General features: G+C 34.9%; 1 protein-coding gene across 2 annotated transcripts; it reads right to left on the bottom strand.

The window, feature by feature from the left end:
* Positions 1–891: 891 nt before the first annotated feature.
* WNT8B (Wnt family member 8B) lies at positions 892–20,980 on the bottom strand. 2 transcript variants are annotated; one of them, XM_072424318.1, is made up of 7 exons: positions 20,791–20,980; positions 9,686–9,719; positions 8,610–8,748; positions 7,962–8,177; positions 5,446–5,571; positions 4,499–4,641; positions 892–3,869 (listed from the first exon to the last, which is right to left on the bottom strand). In XM_072424318.1, exons 1-7 carry the CDS (start codon positions 20,853–20,855, stop codon positions 3,303–3,305), a joined length of 1,290 nt encoding a protein of 429 aa, XP_072280419.1. In that variant the 5' UTR covers positions 20,856–20,980; the 3' UTR covers positions 892–3,302. The 2 variants fall into 2 exon arrangements, with proteins under 2 accessions (XP_072280419.1, XP_072280420.1); XM_072424319.1 differs by lacking the exon at positions 7,962–8,177 and having other exon boundaries at positions 20,791–20,977.
* Between the last annotated feature and the right edge of the window lie 2,257 nt (positions 20,981–23,237).

Genomic DNA, 23,237 nt, shown 5'->3' with positions numbered 1-23,237 from the left:
CTGTTCTGACTTGCATACAAATTCAATTTAAGAACAAAATTACAGTCCCTATCTCGTATGTAAGCCAGAGACTACCTTTACTGGCCCTGTACTGGCAATTACATCAAACATTCATTTCTTAAAGTCTAAATAAAGCCATTTTTTTTTTTTTAAGTATTACAGGTTTGCTGTGTGTAAATGTGGAAGATTTCCCCTCTCTCTCAGCTGACTGATAGCCCTTCAATACTCGAATATAAAATAAAAAAAATGACTTTAAACACATTAGTTAAGAGTGCTTTTTCTGCACATACACTTTTATTAGATCATTAAGGTGCTATAGCAAATGCATACTATACACTGCTGCGGCTGCCTGTTTCCCAAATCTTTAAAACTTGCTCTCATGATAAGCAAAGCTATTGGCAGGATCTTTAAAGGACCTCACTTCCAGGTGTCATATGTATGTGTCCCCCACCACAGGATGTGGCTCTACCAACCAGCCATTACTCCTCTTCTTTAAATCTGGGACATGTTAGGGATGTCATTGCATGTGGGGTGGAACCAAAATATCTGACACACCAGATATAACTAATATTTATGGTTTTTTTAATACAGTATTTTTGCAATAGTGGCATCAGAGAATCCTGTTTCTTTGTTTCTCATTATTCTCCTTGCTGAGATTTACCATCACTGTTTATTTTCCGACCTCCAGTCACTTTTTCTAGTAATAAAGCAAAATCTTCCCAGTGGGGACACAGGCAACAATGGAACGATTTGCAACCCTTCCCTTGATTGGCTCTAGTTGGGCTTTAATTTATTATTTGACACCCAGTGGGCTAAAATGATATCCAACAAACAAATATATTATGTCTTGTATTAGGAGTCAACCTAATGCAAAGAATACAACTTCATAAGTAACTTTAACAACTTTTATTTGAAAAATGTTTAAAATAAAAAAACAACCTTAAATTTGTTGCTTTTTCTAAAACAAAAACAAAAAAATAGAAAAGTGTGGTCATCTCTTTGTTATTTAAAAATCCTAAAAAACTTTACATGTATAAACAAACATTTATCTACAAAACTGCCATAGGTAATCTGTCCAGCTTGTAATTCCATTTAATACACATGAGCAACCTTGTTTTACTGCAATCAATGTAAGGAGTAAATGTAGAGATGTTCAGTATTACAGGAATTCGGTTCTCACTTTATCATTGTGTTCCTTTTTCATGCCCAGTGTGCTAGCCAATCCATATGTAGGTGGTACCCATAGGACATTTATGTAATAGGTGTAATGAGAAAAGGGACAAGAGCTGGACAGATATACCTTTACATGGTGTCTTACTATGTTATTTTCCAATTACATGAATATGTTAAACATCATCAAGAAATATCAACATAACTATTCTGTACACAAAAACAAACCACACTGTGCAACATTCAATAAACATTTTAACAGTTAGCCAAATAAACAGGAATATTTGCCAATTAATCCACACTTGTATGGCCAAATTTTTATATCAATTACATATGATGTATGTATTTGAGCATGCTTTATTTTACTGAATTTCCTGCACTGTGTTACACCTACACCTCAGTACCTGTGCAATAAATTAAATTTGAAAAGTGCTTCACTTTCTATATACAATTTCATTAAAAATGTATCACTTCTAGGAAGATTAATATTTGTTAGTAATTGAAAATTCCCTTAGTAACAATAGCTAAAATAAAAAGGAGATTACATGCAGTGGCATAAAATGACTGAATTATTTACAGTATCATTCTATAACAAAATGACATTATTAAAATGAAGTCATAACTTCCTTTTAAAATTTGTATACAAAAAACATATAATGTACTGAAAAAAAAGCCAAAGACAGATTGTTTTCACTTAATGTACAGTGCTTCCCTATTATATTATTAATATACATATTATATAAAAGGATGTTCCTATACAAAATGTGTAATGCAGCCTTGGCTAGAGTATTGTACCTGATATTATACCTGGAGTTCATCTTCTGAATTGCTAACATTTATTTCTTTTTGCTGAGACATAAATCTCACTTCTTGCTTGTTTCATGCCATTGGGACAATCAACATTTTTAAATAAGGAGTTCTTATAGCAAACCTTTAAGCAATAGACTTGCTGTAATGTTTTACTACCCAGAAGAGGTGAATCCTACACAAGGCAACATAGGCAAGGGCTTAGGAGAGGCTAGCTACAACATTATTGCATTTGTGTTATGCAACAAAGAACTTGGTGAGGTTCTATTTCCTATAAAAGATTTAGGTGTAACAAATAAACAAAGTTTTATGACTACCGAAAATAGGTTGAATTTCCCTAATGGCAAAAGGAGAAATATGTGACTTTTCAGAAATGTTTCCCATTTACTTTGAAACCTCATACTTCAAGGTTATATTGTGTGATATATAATGAAGTACATGGAATCAAAAAGCATTTCAGTGCCTTTGTGTAAACCATTTTCCCAATTGCGGTCCTTCAGCACCATTAATCATGAGTGTTTTCCAAACCTCTACACAGAATCACAGGTGAATCTTGCATAAGGGTGTTTTTTGCACAACTATCCATTTCTTGACTTTTGGATTATATTGTATGTCCTTCCTTTTGGTCAACTTTAAAATAGAGCATACTAATATTTTGTATTCTCATTTCCAGCCAATGGATTGAGCTCTATGTTGCTTTTCACATTTTCCATGCTATCCTTACAAGTCTTCCTGAAAAACCTCGTGTTGCATTACATAGTTAAGGCTAGGATTGACGCAAAAAACAAAAAGGCCAGAAGAGTGATTCATTCTTGTTTTTGCCAGTTTTGAAGTTTATGTTATAGAAAGGACAGTCTAAAAGGAAACGGTTTCTACTCTCTTTAGGAAACCCATACTGCTCTGTCAATCTTGTGTCATACTCCATAATAAATGGTATTTCAAAAACAAAGATTTCAGATAAAGATTAGGAAAACCTAAATGCATAATTTAATAAACATATATTCTTTAAAACAGTGAACAAAAATGAACCTCAAACCATTAAAGTGTCTCTTAAATGAGAGGTAAGAAGTAATGGAACTGGATTACTGGTGTCCAGGTGTGTCAGGTGTTGAGTGTCTGGTGTTGATTACACTTTTTTCATGCAAGGTTCACTTTAATACACTTGTGATCCTCTGTAAAGAACATGAACAATTAAACTGAGGACTGGTTTGGAAAACACTGCTGTAAACCCATGTAGTTGAGTCTCACCAGATGGAGAAAACCATTTTGGATATCCGGCTATGAAGGGTAAAGTCTCACAAAAAATATCATAACTAAGTAACTGTTTAAAATTTCTTTCTTAGCTTTGTTTCTTTCTTGCGTGGGATGCCACCACCGCTCCTCTCACGCTTCTCCTTTTTGACACAGAAGTATTTAGTGACAGTTTTCCTACATTGTTCACATTTAACAGCACAGCACCAATGAAATTTACAATTGCAGCTTGAGACCATATCTGCTCTTCTCTCTTCCACCACCAGTCCACAATCACCGCACAAACGCTTGCAGCTCCGCTTTTCCCACTTGCTAAGCGTCTTGCCTCTCTTAAGACACTCTCTGCCTTCTGTACCAAGAAGGCCCAACGTCTTGTTTTCTAGGCAGTAGTCTGGTGAGTCTTCTAGGTGAACAAGTTCTTTCTTGGAAATGGAGCTAAATGTTTCAGCTATGGCACCTCTGCTGGCTGCACTATTACCCGCACCTTGCAGCAAATCAACTTTCAGAGCTTTGTGATATTTTTCTTTTAAATAGTAGCCCACTTCTCTGAATTCCGGCAACTGCAGCCAGCAGGTTTGAGTTGTGCAGCTTCCAGAAACTCCATGGCACTTACATGTCCTCTTCATTGTGCTCTTTACTGCCTAAAAAGAATGGAAGTTGTGAATGGAACACATTGCAGTATTTTTACCCTACCATACACAATGAGGTTTAAATTTCTAAAGGAATATGGGCTGTAGGCTGAACATTTAGCAAAGTAAATTATGATCTTGCTAGGGAATTGAGTGAATTAGTTTTTTTGATATGCCATAGACTTTGGGTATTCTTTTTTCCAAGGTGAATTTGCACCACAACTATTAAACTAAAGGAAAAGTGTGTTGCAATCTGTTAATTTATTGTACTGAAAAGCATTAATTTAGCAAAGTCAAGCAAACAACTAATCCATCAGTCAATATATACCATAATAAAGATACATTTGTCCTAATTTGTTGCATTCTCTATTTGTACCAATGTACAACAGGATCATTTATTTATAAAACAGGGCAGCAAACATTCCTTCATGGAATTCTTCCAGGTCTATGTGTTTCAATGACAGTAATTAATTCCCACATAGGATTGTTTTGGAGAATGTCAGATTCATTGTTTTATAAATTGAGCCTTTAGTATATATGTTCTTACAAAACATGCTATACTAGACCCACTTTCAACAATGAAATGATCAAGAGTATAAGAGCAAAAATATAAAAATAACACATAATTGATATGGCTATACCTTCCTTCCAGCCTCATTATTATGAAGATTCATGGCAGCTCTAGCATCTTGTCCTGTTTCCAGTGCATCCACAAACTGTTTAGATATGGCTTCTCCAAAGCCAACATTGTCACTGCAACCACCCCAAAGCCATCCTTGTCCTCCTGTAAGCAGACACAATAAAAAAACTTGATGTGATTTGTTTCAATAAAAAGTCAGTCCCCCTCAGTTGAGAAATTGTTAGATTGTTAAATTGTGTCATTGTGATTTTCAAGACAAATAAAAAGCAAGAGACTTCTACATTTTGTTTAAGATAGGCTGACCCTGTGGAATATGAATATTCATATCCTGGTACAGCAGATCCACCTATTGCAGACTTGGAAATAAAAGCAGAGTTGGTAAAAAAAAAATCTGAATTTATATATCACAAAATATGCAGGCATATAGTGTTTTGTTTTTTGACCCCCAAAGTAATAGATCAGCAGGCCTATGGTAAAATTATGTAGCTTGATTGATATATCAGTAATACGGTGTTTGTAAAAAAAATATTTTTTGGAAGTGCACACAATCACAACTACAAAACAAATTATGTAAAATATTTTCATACTAGTCTAGGCTGTATATTTCAGAGGTCTGGAAAAAAAAATGTAATCTTAGTGTGGTTGGTTGCCAATAATTTTTCTTTAAAAGCTCTTTCACATAACAGTGAAGGGTTGTAGTGAATTTTTTCCAGACACCTGCATTTGCCAGGTCTAAAAAGTGCAAACTGAGCCAGATGGTTCAGTCACACTTTGCTGCTGGAGTGGAAAGTATGCAGTGTGATGTTCGGTAAGCTTTCAGCATTGTTCCGGCCATGGCTGCCCATAAATTTTTCTGCATTTTGTTTTCCCACAGCAGTCTATAATGACCTGGTGTACATTATTTTTTTTAGCAAAATATATGAAAATAATTATTTGTTGCAATCTTACCAAGTTGTCCATTTCTGGAGTCGTCGCAGCCACAGTTATCAAAATCTCCAAGGCTACAGTTCCGTGTGAGTGTATACATTACTCCAGCTGAGCTAATAGCATGTACAAAGGCAGTTTCTCGATTTGCTGTTATAAAAAAAGAGTGCATAGTTAGAAGTTTTTTTTTACGCTATTGTTACTTGGATGTATCTATTGCATCTAGATATGTAAGAAAATAAAGTTGCTCTCAATTCAAACATTTATAATATGCAAATCCTAAAGGACTAAATGCATTAATGTATTGTAGTCCAGGTTCAGTGAAGAGCTGTTTAGATGGTTCCATTCATGCCATTCATTTCCATGATGATAATTTTACATTCTACGCCTATGAATACTGTGTTGCACAAATAAATAGCAGTTAATACCCTCTTATGAAGCCCTGCGTAAGGAATTATAATTCATTTTAGGAATAATATGGAATAAATGTACTTGGCCCACAGAACTGTAAGTGTCTTGCTGCCTGCATGCCCACACTCTGTCGACCTGTGAGGATAGAAACATGCAAAGGTCCATTGCTCACTTGGTGCGGGCTTAGATCCTGGCATGCTAATTCTGGTTTCACTTTTTAACAAACCTTAAACATACATGCAGCCAATAAAGTTTTAAAAAATCTGCTACAGAGGACTACAATGCCAAAAGAAAGATTACACAATAGGCATGCTAATTATACTACACATTGCATAAACAAACCAAAACTAGATTAAACAAGCTATTTTGGAAAGAACCAGAAAGTTTACTGTCAGCCTCCATATATTGTCCTATGACTGCATTAACTAAGCAACTACCCAAATAAAGTTCAATGTTGTAACCTCTTAACCACCCGCTAGCCCAAGTTGTGTTTGTGGAAAGCAGGAAACAGGGGCAGCAGATGTATATTTGACGTAGGTTGTTTACTGGAACAGCTCATTGTAGAGGAGTGATGAAGCTCATAGATTTACAGTGAACGCTGTTGTATATAGATAATGTTATAGTATAAACCACTTAGACTTCCAGGCCTGCGAACAACTGTACCATAGGTAATGGATGCTCTCAGGTGCACCCTGGTAGGCTTTGATTGAAGCCTCCATATGTTGACTCCAGTGTTGCTATCTAGTTGTAATGCAATGACTTAGTAAAGCCATCCAACGGTTGTGAACAATACTGATCTCCCTGACTATGGACACTTCTAAATAATTATCATCCCTCCTTCCTTATTAGAAGAAATAAAAAGGAATCATATGTATGGATTATATTAGTTTATGATGAGGAACTTAAGTGGTAATATCAAGCCATACATTCAGGAAAAGCACCTCTGTTTTAATATGCTTTGTCTCTTCTGTGTGTATTGTTGCATTATCATCAGAAAGAAGGCCTTGCTAAAACCCATTTATGCAAAAAGATTTTGATTGGTCTTGTAAAAAAGAAATGATGGAACTGAAACTGTTTGTAGATTTGATTATTTTCAGTGTTGTCACTACCGCTGCTTCCACGGTTCTCCTCGTTGGAAAGGAAGTTGTAACTGAGGACGTACAGTGCAAGGATCTTCCTGCTTTTGCTTTATTTATTCTGTGAATCTGTTTTTTGTATCTCGCTTGCTGCTTGAATATTTCTCCATAAGTAATCGATCATTAGGGGCCGCTCTGACATAGGGAAGCAAAGTCCTATTTCTCTGCCAAGATGGCAACTGCCACACATAGTGATGGGCATAGTAAGTAATCCCTAGGAAAAAATCAGCTGCAAGGAGCCAACAGGCAACACTAGTGACTATTCATTTGTTCCTTTCTTGCATTTTTGGCCAAGCTTCCACAGTTCAGGTCCTTTTCAAATTTTGTATTGTCAATGAACAGGGCTGACAAATACCATGATTTCTCTTGTCAGATGTTGTTTCGGTTTTAGTCTTCTCAGGTAATTATAATGTAGAAGTTGGAAAGTCCTTTCTGAAAAATTGAATGCTGTGCACCTTTTTAGTAGTAGGAGTAAGGATTGTATTTCCTGATCACACACTTTTATGCATTTAGAGCCCACTATAAATTATGATTGTCTTCCAAAAGTCACAGCAGAAGCTTTTTTTTTTCTCCCAAAAGTTACATATACTGTCAAAGATGATTGCCAGAAAATAAAGCAAAGACCACAGAGATAGTTGGTATCTTGGTTTTTATTACCTTAAGAAAGTGGTTGATATAAAAGGAACTGAAACCTGTTTCACTACAGTATATGATTGAACAAGTGACAAGCAAAGATAAAAAATAGAGTTTTCTGAAAAGTCATCTTAAGCTGAAATCAAGCTGAGATCATGTGTGCAAAAACAGCAGGTCAAGTGGATTATTGGTAATATTACAAAAGGCTTTGACCTATGAAATAAATGATCTCACAAATAAACCCATAAATGGAAATCTGTGAAGGAATTTGCAAATTATTGTTGCTATTAATGGTACAAAATCTGGATATATTTACTTGCACTGCAGGAATGGAGCCATGAAATAGAAGAAAGCTCTAACCTGGAGAGGGGAATCCCGCAGAAAGAGAAACTCCAGGTGGTGGGTAATTCGGTGGAAATGGGATCTGGAGACGGGATAAGAATGTCCGGTTGTACTGAGATTCAAGTCTAGAGAAGAGGATCCTGTTGAAGTGAATGCTCCAGACTGGAGAGGAAGGTCCAGAGTCAGAGAGGCTGCTGCCTGTGGTAGAAGATCCAGTAGAAGGTGGGGTCCAGTCTGGAAAAGAGGATACTTTGGAAATTGAGGGATTCTAACCCTAACCAATTTATCTTGAATATATATCCTGAACTGATGGACACTTGGATGAAATGGAATCAAACTTGACCCCTACTGGAGGCATCCATTGGCAAGAGAACTATGGTCAAGGGGATTGATGATAGATCTTGGGTAGAAATAGAACTATGCCACCACCAGGAAGAAGAACCAAAATCTTCACATGACCACACGGACATTTTGAAAAGTCACCCACACAAATTATTCATTAATAAAGCCATAAACAAAATGCTTTTAGGTAAGTGAATATAATCCTAGAGCAATTTAGGCAAATTAATTCTTCCTAACCTAAATTATGTAAGGAATATTGTTCAGAATGGAAGAATGTAGTAAAAATAAAATACAAAAGAGAAACTATAAAAGAGAATAAATTACCGCTGCGTAGACCGCTATGGCTGGAAAGTTGTAATGTTCTCTCTGGGCAGTTCCACCGATCCCAAGCAAACTGGTATTTACACTCTTCAATACCACTTTGTGCCCCAGCTGCCACGCTGCTTGAGTAAATAAGATAGGCCTATAAGAAAAATCAAACCGGATAATGAGTGAATCTGCATTCATGTACTAAAAACACCTTTTCTATTACAAAGTCTTGTATAAAATGCACTAAAAAATTATGCTATACCAATACAATTGTTCAAGTTATTTCTTTGTTAACAGACACTAATACGAGGGGGTGCTGAGAAGTTCCTGGCTTTGCTCCCTTCCAGATGAAATAGAAAAATGAGGGTGGAGGCATATGACAGCCTAAAATCTTAGTATGTAACTGCAAATATCAGGTCTTTGTGATTCTTAAAACTGCTTTTTCTTTTAGTGAGAAGCTGTGATGGCAAAGGCACAAGCAAGTTTCACGTTGTTGGAGTTACGGGCCGCCATGAAGTTTTTGTTTCTCCAGGGAAAGTCAGCAAAGGACAGATAAAAGACACAGCTTCTCACTAAAAGAAAAAACAGTTTTAAGAACCGCAAAGACCTGATATTTGCACAGTTACATACTAAGATTTTAGGCTGTCATTTGCCCCCACACTCATTTTTCTATTTCATCCAGTAAGGGGGCAAAGCCAGGAACTTCTCAGCACCCCCTCTTATATGTGACTTCTGTTTTTATAGACTACCAAGGATCATAAACATTCAATTCACAAATCCTGGATTTTTTTCTCTTGCTTAGTTGTAGCTTTTACAACAATACTTGTAACTGAAGATTATTTACAAGCACCAACATTTTCTTGCAAGCAATTGCATATAATGGAATCCTTATATTCATGATTCATGGTACACTTTAGTTTTAAAGACAATGTAGATGTAGCAATCTCATATATTCTCTAAGTCCAGTATAAAACAGAAGAACATACTACATGGAAGAGGTTGCAGTCCTCCACCTCTTTGTGAAGGAGATCTTACACAGGACAGAAATCATACTGCAAAGTGTAAATGTAGATCAAAGGAATGTCTTTTACCTTGGGACCAGTCATCAGAAAATTGTTCACTGACCTGCAAGAGACAGAGCAGACTATTAATTGAAAGAAACAAACTCCAGCTTCCCCATCCAAGACATGCCAGGAATTCTTCATTCTCTTGTTTTATGCCCATTATAATGCCGACATATAGAAAAGTAAAAACCGACTTCCAAACAGTAGGGCCTAGCATTTTTGTGCATGTCCTATTAGATTTTTTTTTTTTGTTATTAGACAATCATACACAAAATTTATTTAGATAAAATCTACATATGATATATAAACACCTGCAACTATTTCCCACGTACAAGATATGTATTAATTCAAAATGTCAAAAAGAACAAGGTAAAGTGGCTGTATCCTTTTTAAAGCTCAGATAGGAGTCAGATCATAGTCCTGAAATGGACAACTTCCTAACAAAAGCTGCTGAACAATATATTAGACAACATGGTGCTTTGGTGCAATATAAATTTGTGGTAAATATAAAACTCGGTTTATACACAATTTATACCATAAATACCAGCATAAAACGGGGATCACTTTAGCATTGCCCTTATTCCATTGAAATATATATCAAGTCACCTCTGCTATTTCAAAGCCAAGCTTTCTATAAAATTATGTCTACACTATCTTCCAACCACCTGAGAGGAATGAGGACACTTCAGAACAACAAGAGCAATCATTACTGTGAAGACAATTATATTTTCCACACGTTTATACATAAAGCTGCATAAAGCTCTCCTTTAATGGTTCCATAAGCATCCTGTAATAAAGACCCTTTAAGTCCGGTGAATCAGGGCAACATGCTATCTAAATACAGACCTGGTCTGTAGAAGAACATAGCAATGAGTGTGAAATATTATTCTAATCCCGTTCCCATTAGCAAACTGCAGAGATAAACTAATCAATACACAGACATTTGTACTACGTGTGCCAATTGTTACTATTGGGCAACCACTTGTATGAAAGTGTTCTACACATATAGTACTCTAATAAAAGGCCTATTTTCATCAAACAAAAAACATGTTATGACCTCAATATAAAATTGTATTATAATGATAGCAATCAGTTACTGTGGCTGCTTCACACCAGTTAGTCAGGACCCAAGGCTTGGCGCTGCATTTGCCTGATTTGGATGAACAACAGATTACATCTTTCCATTTGAGCCTCAACACTTCCATTTCTATCAAACTCTTGTCTTGAACCGGGTTCCAAACATCATTTAATTACGAAGAGGCTTAAAATGAAGACACGCACACCACGTGTTTTCAAGGTTACTTGGTAACCATTTCTATGGGGCTATTCTCAAACAGGATGTTGAATGACGGGGAACAACCATTCCAGACTTGCATAACTCTACTTTTCTATGTGAATTTTCATTGTAAGTCTGTTCTGAGGACTTCATGTGACCTCTTCAAACTAAATGCATTTAGGATGGGAAAAGCTAAAGGCTCTATTCCTGTTAAGCATTTAGAACTAAACAGGATACCCAGGGATTAATTTGAAGAGGTAACCTCTGATACCATGGGACAAAAAAGGATAATGACCATGTGGAAAAACATTGAGATTGGTGACTAGTCAATGTTATCTTAATCCTATTAACTCTAAACCCAGTCACACCTGGTATGGGGTGAAGCTGAAGGGTGGGTGGCTGTTCTGCTAGTTTTACCTAATTTGCAGTTAGACTTTGTTGAAATGAATGGTTAGTTTTCAAGAGACCAAATGTTCTAGACTACATATACAAATATTGGTCCACTGTTGCTGTGATTTTCTACTCACATTTCTAACAGTAACAGTTGTATACACAAAATGTATTATACCAGTATCTACTTTAAATTGTCCATTATTCAAAAGTCTACACACAAATATAAAGTTATATGTTACTTAAAGTGTATGTAAAGACATATAATAAAAAATGCAGTAATCCCTGCAGTACATGAACATTTTTCCATGTTTTATCCTATAAAAGCTTTGTAAATGCTGGGATATATCAGATGAAATGATTAGAGCTTGGCTAGAAAATGGCATTAAATCACAATAAATAGTCTAAAAGAGAACTTTGGGAACCATTGTGGACTAGAAGTGCTGCTGTAAAGTGCCATTTTTATTGTTTTTGATGATTGTTTTTGTCCATTTCCAAAAGTAAAGCACATGAAATTGCTGGGAAGCTTACGTTTTTAGTAGAATTTATGAAGGTAATAGAGCAATCTACTGCAATGCTATAAGGACATGAGCCCAGTAAAAAGACTTCATGTGAGCAACCAGTGGATTCTGAGAATAAGGTTTGTTCCCGGGAACATTCCTCTAGAAATGTGTCTATGAAATGACAGATATACAGGAATATATACAGATTACAGATATAATAAAAGTTAGATTTATTACACATTAATCCCTTTGAGTCTTTGCATGCATGACTAAACCTTACATTACAATTAACACATCCTTTTGATAAAGGCATTGTAATCTTACATTGATCTAGATCTTAAAGAGCTGATTTCTCCAAACTATCCCCAGTCCCTAAACAAACTCTTCTATCTCATGTTTCTTTTTTTCCCAGTCTTGCTTCCGGTTAACATAATTCCTACAAGTTCGCCGGGGCTGGGCAAACACATTAGCACAGATGTGATCACAGATGCCTTTCTCAAAATCAGGCTCATCTGAATTGGTAATTTCCTAAAGTGAATTGTGTTAAGTTGACACTTGCTATTTGATCACAACCAATATGGCCGTCAGCATGTCCACAAAAGCTCACAGAAAAAGGGAAGCAGTCCTTTTTTTAAAAAATCTGTTATGGAGTTAACAAAAAGTTTAAGCAAAAGCAAACCCAGTTCACACTAAATTTCTATGATTCAGTAAAATATACACCAATGCAAAATATAGTATTTGTTAAGTCATACATTAAAAAAGATTTGCTGTATAGTGGCTGTAAGAGGCTTATACCAAATCAAAATTAATTATGTAAACTGTTTGTTGGTTACAAAAAGGCATTATTTGTGTTTAAAATATCTGCAAGGATTCTTAACCAGAATATGTTTTTTTCTCTCTGCTGTGGTTTACAAGCTAATCTGTATGTCCTATCATGGCATGCCAGTTTCTGCTCTTGTAGAATCTTTCCTGAAATTGTGATAATTTACAATTTAAACTCAAATGTCACTTTAGGTTCTGCGTGGTGCATTTTTCTCAATGTATACCCAAACAAAATATTAGCCCTTTGGCAGACCGCTGGGCATGACATGCACCAGACTTGGCCATTTATGAGAATGGTACATCTGTTAGTCCAGGCTAGTGCCAATAATTCTTATCATGCTGGAGACAAAAAAAAAAAAAAAACAGTTCAAGTTCAATAGTTCAACAGAAAGGTACACATACTAGAACACATATTAATGTCGCTTTCAAACAAAGTTTCATCCCACCCATCAAAGCTCAAAGTTAGGTGTTGCCTATACACATGCTTACTAATTGCCCGTAAAGTAGAAAAAAAAGCCTTTACATGATATGTATGTGTACAAATTCTTTCAATATAACTTTGCTGTACAAGTGCAAAACTACATCAGTGAATTACAACCCTAACCACCATTATATAAATTACTTGGAATATAGTTGTTTCCAAATATGACTGTAATAAGAAAAACAAACACTATATACTAAACGCATAAAAAATTGATAAATTGGGCCTGATTTAAAAAAAGCTCTACAAGGCTGGAGAGAATAAACTTTCTTTAGTGAAGCTGGATAATCCAGCAAACCTGGAATTGATCTGATCCACGATTCAAAACATTTGCTGGCAAAAAGCAAATCCATTCCAGGTTTGCTGGATTACCCAGGTTACTCCAGCGTTGGAGAGCTTTAATAAATCAGAACCATAGTCTATAATGAAGCATATAAGTTAACAGCATTTCAGTCATTTAAGATATCCAATGTCAGATAAAACAAGTCCCTGGGACAAATAGAAAAGGTTAATCGTCCTAGATGAGGTAATAGATAGCAAAAAAAATCTAATACAAGCAATGTGAAATCTGCTGCCATCAATTGATCAAACTCTCGTTAATAATGAACACAACTAAAATTGTACAAAGCCCTGTCTGGGACAAGATCATACAAAAGAAAGATTCTCACAAAACTGACATTATCTAAAATTGGAAATCTGTCCCTCCTGAAAACTTTACGTGAAATAAAAATAATAGTTGGCAACAATTGACAGCTGTGATTATTTGCAGAACAGCTGAATATTATGTATTTGTGGATGTAATACATTCTGATTATGCCTGGACAAGAAGGGACCTGAGTAATGATAACCCCCTATTTACTGCAACATACTTCCCTGCCAATGTTTCTGTGTGATGAAAAAAAAATTAATTGTACTCTTGGTTGGCCAGATGTTCGGGCCACAAAATTATTTTATAAAGATGTTTAACATTATGCCTAATTAAAGTAGATGTATGCACATATTGGATGAGATTTTTTTGCAAAAACACTGTAATACCTGCATGACCAGCTTCAAAATGATTTTTTTTTTGAAAATACTGTTCTCATCTATTTTTACATTGGTAGATTATATATCAAAACGTGTTAAAGTTTTTGACATATAACATTTTTTTTTGAGTAATAATACTACTTCTACTACTAATAATAATACTACAGGCAACACCAATAATTAAAATAATAATACTAGACAAGCATAACATTTGTAAAAAAATAAAATGCTATATAATAAAGTTTTGTATATATCCAGGTATATATGAGCAGCTTCTGCTGACATTACTTTTTCATTCAGCTACTAAAATGACAGCTGAAAGGAGCACAAGCAGTTATGTGAGATGCAGAGCAAGCACAACATGAGAATCCCACTGCTAAAATAGACCTATAGCTGTCTGCTTTGCTATGCAAATAGATGGTATTCACAGTGTAAATTATGGAAATCTATACAGGGTCAGTTCACCCAAAAGTGATTTTTCAGTATTTGTTAGACAGTTGGCAGTTGAAGCACTACCTGTTTTCTCCTACCACTTCAAGACTTTGGTTATGAGATAGGTGTTCTCAATCTTATCTATATAATTAAGGTTGTAAAAGGATAAAAAGTACTCCTAAGGCTAGGTACACACGTGCAATAATTATCGTTTGAAAACGAATGACCAAAGGATTATTCACAATTATTTTGAACAATCGTATTGTGCACAATTCTGTACATGCTGTAATGATACGATCGTTCAAATATAATCCACCAATAATGTACACAATAGAAACGATCGTTTGAACAATCGATCATTTGTGAACGATGCAGGAAGTGACATGTACAGGAGAAAGTGTAACACGGAACAATCTACGATCACTGAACAACCATACACACAATAGATTACAAATGATCATCGCCCAATCAGATCTGCCGGGACGGACGTTCATTTCCAGCGAGATTCCTCGTCTGTCTGCCTCGTTGACTAATTGATGTGCGCTTTTTTTGTTAACAATTATTGAAAAATCTTTTCTCTTTCCTCGTTTCTTTCCAACGGCAATTATTGCACGTGTGTACGCCGCCTAAGAATGCAATAGAAACCAGTGTGACTCATTTATCTTCAGCAAGGGTAGTAAGACTCTAATGGGGGGAGCAAAGGTTGGATATACAGTACAACATTTTGCAATAAACTCTTCACCCACGTGCCCATGGGATAGGGAACTCAAGTGTGATCAGCTCACTGAAATAACAGTTTTTGAGAAACTGAAGGGTCACTCACCTCAACACAAGTAAGCAGAAATTTGTGTCCTGTGGTTTTAGTTCCACCCAACAAGCAGCATTGTGAGCATTAGGAAAATGTGTAATTTTTGCTCAGCATGTTCCAATGTGCTGTAATACATTAAACACATGCAGCGTACAACGATACCATTGAATGTTAGAGAAAAAAATGTTAAAACAGTATTGCAATGTGTGCACTGCGTGTTAAAACATACACCAGTGTGAGGGTATAAATAAATGAGCTCTTTAGGAATGCTGAACCTGTTTGTTTAGCTGCAAGGTTTGTAGATGAAATTGTAAACAAACAATAAAAAGTTTCCTGCCATCTCTTACATATCCTCCAAGCAATAAAGCAATGGGCTGGCTGGGTTGCCTTGATCAACAGAAATGATTAGATAACTAGACAAACATTTCTAGCTTAAAGCTTCTTTCCTTTACCATAATTATGATGGTTTCTGCTCCATACAACAAAATGTTGTCTTGTGTATATCAAAATAGTGGTATTTGTGTATGTTTGACTTTCATAGAGGCGGAATAATAAATAATACAAATTTATATTGAATGAATTTACATGCTATAATGTAACATTTTATTTCAAGCACATAATATCAAAGTTTTACTGCATCTAAAAAGAAATGCATTTTATGCAGTTGTGTATTCATTAAATGTAATGAAGTGTATTTTATTTTTATTCTTTAATTTGGCTTGGTATCTGTCTTTTCTAATACTTTATGTAAGGTATATGAGGTTCAGCCAGGGATCAACTAAGGTTACCTCCAGAGGTTGCTAGGGATTCAGTTTAAGTGACACCTAAAGTTTTTTTTAGCTATCCATAAGGGAGACATTATTTCCGCTGGCCAGCTTTGTAAGAAGCATTCTTCCTACAGTCCTCCATGCTAATGTATGGTGAACTATGGGTCTATTAATTGTAGCAGGGGTTCGCTGATGATCTAAAAATTTTTTGGGGGGCTCCCATGTTAAAAAAAACATGAAAGTTTGATCTATATACTGACTCTAGTGGCAAGGGGCTAATACCAGAGACTAATAAAGTGTACTGGGTTCATGTGGAATACAAGGTTCAAGCTAATGGAAGACGTCTAAGTGTTAGCCTAACAGTATGCTTCTGCTTCGTCATGCGCAATCACAGGTTGAAAGAAGAGAAGTAACTAAGATGAGTTGTTAGAAATAAATGTATATTTCAACTGTTGAAAAGTTCATTTTAAAAGCATACCTCCTGAAAGATGTGCAGTGTGATAGAGGTGCAAGGATGAACAGAATTACAAATGATTTGTGGTTGAACTCAGTACAAATCATTGTTAAGGTAAAACAGTTCCCATATATGAATTTCAGTGTTGTACTTCATATGTCACTGGTTCATCTTTTGTAAAATAATTAATTCAATTATTTAATTATAACTAAATTCATTTATATTTGGTTCATAGTTTGTTAGTATGATGTGATTATTTCTTTGCTCTGTTATCTAGTATTAGCTTGACCCTATACATTTTGAAAGTTTGGTTTGTGCAGGAAACACAGAGGTCATTGAAACTCCAAGATAATTGTCCTCTTACATTTCCTAACCCTATCTTATTTTTATCTTTAGGTATCAAAAAACATTGCATCTTGTTTCTGTTTTTTTCAAAGGGGAGCCTGGCTTTTATGGCAGTCATAAACTAAAGGAAATTCTTACTCCTATCAGCGGAAGAGGCATAAATTATATGAGTGTAAACATCAGCATATAGGGTACACAAACATGCTTGTCAGCCAGGCAAATCTGTTACATAAGAGGGAAGATCACAGGATACAAAAAATGGAGAAAAAAATATTTTCACCAAAGTGGAAAATTTACCTACAATCAAGATTTTTTGTTGAAAATTAGACAAATGATTGCTTGCTCCCGGCAAGTTGCTATCCGCTTGTGTTCTGATCCTAGCACTCTATACTCTTTTAGGCCTGGTACACATGAGCAAACTTACTGCCAACTTTGATTCTGACCACCCAATTAAAAGTCTTTCTGTGTGTACCAGCTCCTAGTCTATACCAGAAAGCCGCAAAGGATTGCATAGTACTCGAACCTTCAGACATAGCTCTGCAAAAACTACAGATGGCTATTCAGCATGACTATAGGTAAATTCTCTATTATATTGTATTATTAGTATGGACAAAATGTACCTAAAAAACACTACTAGCCAAATAGTAAACATAAACTGAAAGCTGTAAATGTTCAACCAAGCCAGACAGGCAAATTTGTATTGTTGCCTATAGAAAAAAATCAACTTGGGCACCTTTACAAATTACATTTTTGCTCAGAGACAGAGAGATAGCTTAGTAGTCTTCTGCTATTCAAATGCATAGGTGTTTACCTTCTCCATTGCCCCTGAATCTGGTTATATAGATTGTGGTTTATGTTATAAGTAAAAAAATAAACTTGAAATGCATTATAACACCAAACACAGTGATCTGATTTGTTGTCATTTTTAAAGTATCTTTAACAAACAAATTGGCCACAGACATCTGTTGTAATCTTTATCAGGATTGTATCATTGTGTATTTGAAGCAGAATCTTGAATCCTTAAATTTCTTCCTGACATTCCAAACTGATAAAATGTTGGACGTTTCTTGGAATTCCAACTCAGCGGGCATTGGTATGTGGTGATCACTGTTATTACTGGGTCACATCACCTGAAATCCCTTACACGAGAAACATGGTGATTCATGCACACAGATAAAGAAATTAGCCAGGGTGATTTACTAGCATCCTCTGTCTTCTGACCAAGATACAAGATAACTAGATGGGGACCTGACAGGATAATGGCTCATATAGTTCCCATGAGATGTGACAGCATCTGTTGCTTTCTGATGTTGCTGTGTAAAGTAACACATGACTTGCATTAATTCCAATCCTAATAATTCAAATAGAACTAAACTGGAATAAGTTATAAAGATAGCAGTATCTGCATGTCATTTAACATTTTGGGGGAAAAAACTTTTAAGTCCTGCAACATGTCTGATGTTAAATTTAATCTCTAAATACAAGCTTGCTATGCTATATACAGCACAACAGAGTAAAAAGACAGAACCAAACAAAAATTAAAACTCATTAACAAAACATACCCAAAGATAAATGATAACATATTTGGATTCAAATTTCAATTTATGTAAAATACATTCCAATACAATCACGGTGTTGCACGTATTCTGTTGTGTGCACTAAAAGGAAAAGACCTTATTTCTGTCCATATATAACACTGTAGTTAATTTATTTGTGGTAGGAGATTAGGCTGTTCACATTGGTAAGTAAAATCATTACTCTGCAAGGGGATTTTCACTTACATCAGTGAATGCAGTGAAAATTACTTTAAAAAGAATACCTAATTATTTGCATGGAAACGTAAAAATAAATATTTTTGCTTGGACATGATTGGACGAATAAAGTCAGCACAGCTTTACGTACTTTGCCAAGCTAATTGAAGGGACAATAATCCTAATTCCCTAATAAATCAACTTGCTTTATTAGAAATTTGGAGGCAAATCTTTCAAATATTAACAGCATATCACAAACTAACAAAAGTATATTTCCTGCAAATAATATATTTGAAAAAATATCCACCTGGCCAGCAAATAACAAAGGTCATTCTGGGCTCCCACTAAACACCATTTGGAGTAACCCCCCCAACACATTACTTTAACAGAACCCTGATTATTTTTACCCATTTATCAGAAATTCTTAGATTAGGTACAGTTTTTATAGCAGGAGAAACAATAAATGTTGCTTTTTTAAATATGCTTGTGATTTACGTTGCATAAGCTGAACATTGTAAGGGAGAGGTGAAAGTGTTCCATGTTGTCTGCAATCAGCTTTGCATGTCATTCATTCTATTTACATATGCCAATTAGCTCATTCTAATACACCATTGAAATTACACTGCAGCTACAAGGATTAGGCACAGATACTAGATTATGAAATACATGGTATTCACCAGAGTAATATAGAAGCTTCATCTATGAATCAGTCCAAGTGGATAAGCACTACCTTACTTATGTTATGTTATGTTATTGTTTTATTAATATTGTCTAAATAAAAGACTTGAAATACTACTCCAGAAAAAGAATGTGTTGATCTACAATGAAAAGTATACCAAAATACAATATTTATCTCATTTGACTTTATTAGATTACATATTATTTATAAGGGTTAATATAAAATTATACAATATTGTATATCTTTGCTTTTATTGCTTTTTATCCTTCATGTTTGCAACAGTAAATGAATTTACAGTTGGCAATTTAGACATCAAATCCATAACACATTTAGTTCTGCTTCAGTTTTCATTTTACTTTAAGGAAAAAGTTGTCATACTTAGTCAGTAGTAGTGCAGTAACCATTAACAACTCATCAGAATCCAACAAGCATTTGCCTGTCTTCAGCAGGATTAAATCTGATAGCTTGCTATGGACAAAATAAGACCTTTTTACAGAATCTAAAAAAATGCAATAAAAATGTATTCTCATAAAAGTTTCTACTTTTTACAGTTGCTTCTTATAATTTCCAGTAAATTCATTTATATTATGCCGTACCTAGTAAAATTTAAATATTAGCTGATCAATACAATTGTCCTCTACCTCTATGTAGAAGTGAGGTGACAATAAATGTTCATCATCTATGGTTGTGTATATCTTAATCATGGGCTGCATCTAAATATGTACAAATATAGATATGAATTTTAAAGGTATTGTTATGCACAAAAACAGACTTAGAATTAAAAAAAACATATTATAATATTTAAGAGGAAACAGATCTGAATAACTACTTACCTTTTTGCCCTAATATTTACAGTCAACTGAAATATTTTTTTTTAATATTCAAAGCATTCTAAAAGCAGTAAATTTATACTATTATTAAATGAAAAAAAAAAAAAAAAGGGTGTATTTTTATTAATATAATAATATGTTGGTGTCTGCTATTCGTACCTTCATCACATACAAGAACATTGTAAGTGTTGATGTAAGGGGTTCATTCCTTAGAGTAGCCATGTACCCTAGATATACATTTTTACTAAACGACTAGAGGAATACTTTGAAATATTGGGTAATTTCATGCAATTTCTTTACAATTCAATGTCTAAATAAATTAGGTTTAGTATATAAAAACATCCAATTTTTTTACCTTCTATATTTGAAAATGTGTATATTAAGTTGATAACATAACATGCCATAGCTTTCCCCCATTGATAGACACTTTAAGCGTATTTGATATGTCAGGAAAAATTAATTTTGTTTTTAAAATGTTTATCATTTATATTTTTTAAATATGTATTTGCATATATTTTTACACCATAAATCATTATGAGATGTCAAATAATGCTCCACTACTACTTACCAACAATGGCCAAAATGGACTAGAAGTAGGAGAAAGATGATCAAGTGGGATCCAATATACAACATAATCCAAACTGAGAAACCCTGAGACACTACAAGCAAAGACTGTTCTTCTGCAAGTTTAAATCAGGACCAGTAGGAGATCCCAAGTGAGAGCCAAGGGGTAGAGAAATGGAGCTGCAAACCTACTAAGAAGAGATTATCTACTTAATTAAAGATTTTCTCTCTAAACCCTTTAGCCAATCAGGACTCAAGTGCCAGAGTGAGATTGACTTGATCAAAAGAACACCCCAGGCTCCAATAAAACAAACACCAAGACAGAGGAGAGAAGACAGAAGCTATGAGGGAGGAGGGAGAGGTTCAACAAAAAGTGATCCTGTGTGTACTGTGCATAAAATTCTTCTGCTTTTCTAGTTTTCCCTAAATTCAGTATATGAAGAGGATAATAAAACAGGTATGAAAAAGGTATGGTAGGCTTGCAAATCAGGGTATATGTCCAGAGGAAATTACTTTAGATCATAGATCATTTTACAAGCCTGTAAAAGTATAATAGGTCTCGTGCCTTTGATCATCATTTTAACAATGCATGTGACATTTTTCGATTATTTATGTCTTGTGTCTTCCATTGGTAATTAAAATATTTATAGGGTGATCAATGATGTTGGTTCCTTCTGTCTTGATGGGGGAACCTCTGCATTTATTCCACTCTTCCTTTATCCAAGGCTATTTTAATGAAGGGGCACAAAAAATATTTGCTTGGTGGCAGCCATACCAAATCTAACTAGACGTTGTAAGCTGAGGCTCTAAAATATTAGCATAATATAAAAATTAGTGGATTATTTCAACCATAACAGTGACTCTACTTTAATTATGGGACTTTCCCAACCATTTTAACAAGGGAGATCTCTTGAAAATGACTTTTAGGTTTTCAGGGAACCCCTTCTATAATGACAATATTCACAGATCACAGTACATTAGTGCCGTAGTCGGTGGGAAGAATAATTCTTACATTGCTGACCATAAGGAAGAATGTCACCCTTACAGCAAAAAAGATCATTGGTATCTAATAAAATGACCTGGAAGGGACAAATTTCTCATTGCTCAAGGAACCCTTGTCAAACCCTGGAGGAACCCTGGTTGAGAAATTATGATGTCTTTTTTAAATAAAAAAATATTTCCTAAATTGTTTTTAAACCCTATCAATAAACCCCATAAAGCTTGAACACGTGTCATTTTAAAAGTGATTTTCATTAAAGTAAACTTAGGTAATTTTTAAATCTGACACTTTCATTAAAATGTGACATTTCCTTGCAGCTCATCAACAACTAGGGATAGCCAAGGAATGAAAAAAAAAACAAAACAAATTACAATACATTAGTTTTAGATTTTAATGGTAAAAATGTTCAAAAGCAAAATCAATGTAAATAAACATTTGAAGTAGTTGTTGTGGATTTGCCCGGGTTTTATTCCTATAAAGATGCTACAAATAGAGACAAATACCTGTTGATCTGTCAGAAATGCACTCAGCTCCTAAACCCTGTTGTGGTCTAACAACACATAGCATTTTGTGGACTGAATGGTCACAGCCCTGCCCACTGTCTTTTTCTAAATGACTCAACCACTCCCACTCTTAGATCTGTTCAACATAAAGACTAGTAGTAATCCAATATAAGAATTAGAAGGAATCTTTAAGATAACATAGAAAGTGTTCAGAGGAAACAGGGCAGCTCTGAATATCCAACAAGATCAACAGATATTGTTTGCACTTACAACAAATGTAACAAAATGTGTTCAATGATACATTTATCTGACCAAAAGGGAGAGTTGTTCATTGTTTACTTACAGGGTTTTCTTACATTTCAAATATGCAGTAACCTATTAACATTTTCTTTGTACCTAAATCCTACTACATTAAATTCATGTTACCATATTGTGCAATTGTTTTTGTAGCCCTGAATATTCAGCAGTTTACCATATAAAATCTGGCATTGTATGACAATCAATGGCCATTTCAGATTTGTGTATAACAATCAATAATTGCATTGCTTCAACACATAGCATGGTGTTGGTTTTGTAAATCACGTGTGCTTTGTGGTTCTCTACACTACAGTGCTGCATGTCTGCACCTCACCACTCTATATATAACCCACAAACATTTTAGAATAGCTAATAATACCCAGTCTGTGTGATTCTCTGCACTCTGCTCACCAAACCTCAGAAGATCTTGGTGGATCCCCTGAGTAACTTTAGGAGGGGTGGGGTGATATACAGGCCTTAATCACATTCAATAGATTTTCTATCAAAGATGATCATGGGGTAATGTGTAGTAGTGCCAGCTCAAGGCAAACTTAAATCTTATTATTTATATATCTTCCAGCTCTGGCCAGTAGGGGAGAAGAGTGGAGCATGGCCAGAATATATAGAGGAAAGAACCTATGCCTGAACTAC

This window comes from Pyxicephalus adspersus, chromosome 10 (assembly GCF_032062135.1).
Source record: "Pyxicephalus adspersus chromosome 10, UCB_Pads_2.0, whole genome shotgun sequence".
NCBI classification, from domain to species: domain Eukaryota; kingdom Metazoa; phylum Chordata; class Amphibia; order Anura; family Pyxicephalidae; genus Pyxicephalus; species Pyxicephalus adspersus.
Note: the sequence above shows the minus strand (reverse complement) of the source record. Positions and strands in the feature narration are given on the sequence as shown.

Coding starts and splice junctions, on each gene's coding strand:
- WNT8B (XM_072424318.1), bottom strand. CDS start 20,855: ATGTTGTATATTGGATCCCACTTGATCATCTTTCTCCTACTTCTAGTC. Junction 5,572..7,961: donor TGCGGGATTCCCCTCTCCAG/GTTAGAGCTTTC, acceptor TTTTTATAACAG/CAAATCGAGAAACTGCCTTT. Junction 3,870..4,498: donor ATAATGAGGCTGGAAGGAAG/GTATAGCCATAT, acceptor CATTCTTTTTAG/GCAGTAAAGAGCACAATGAA.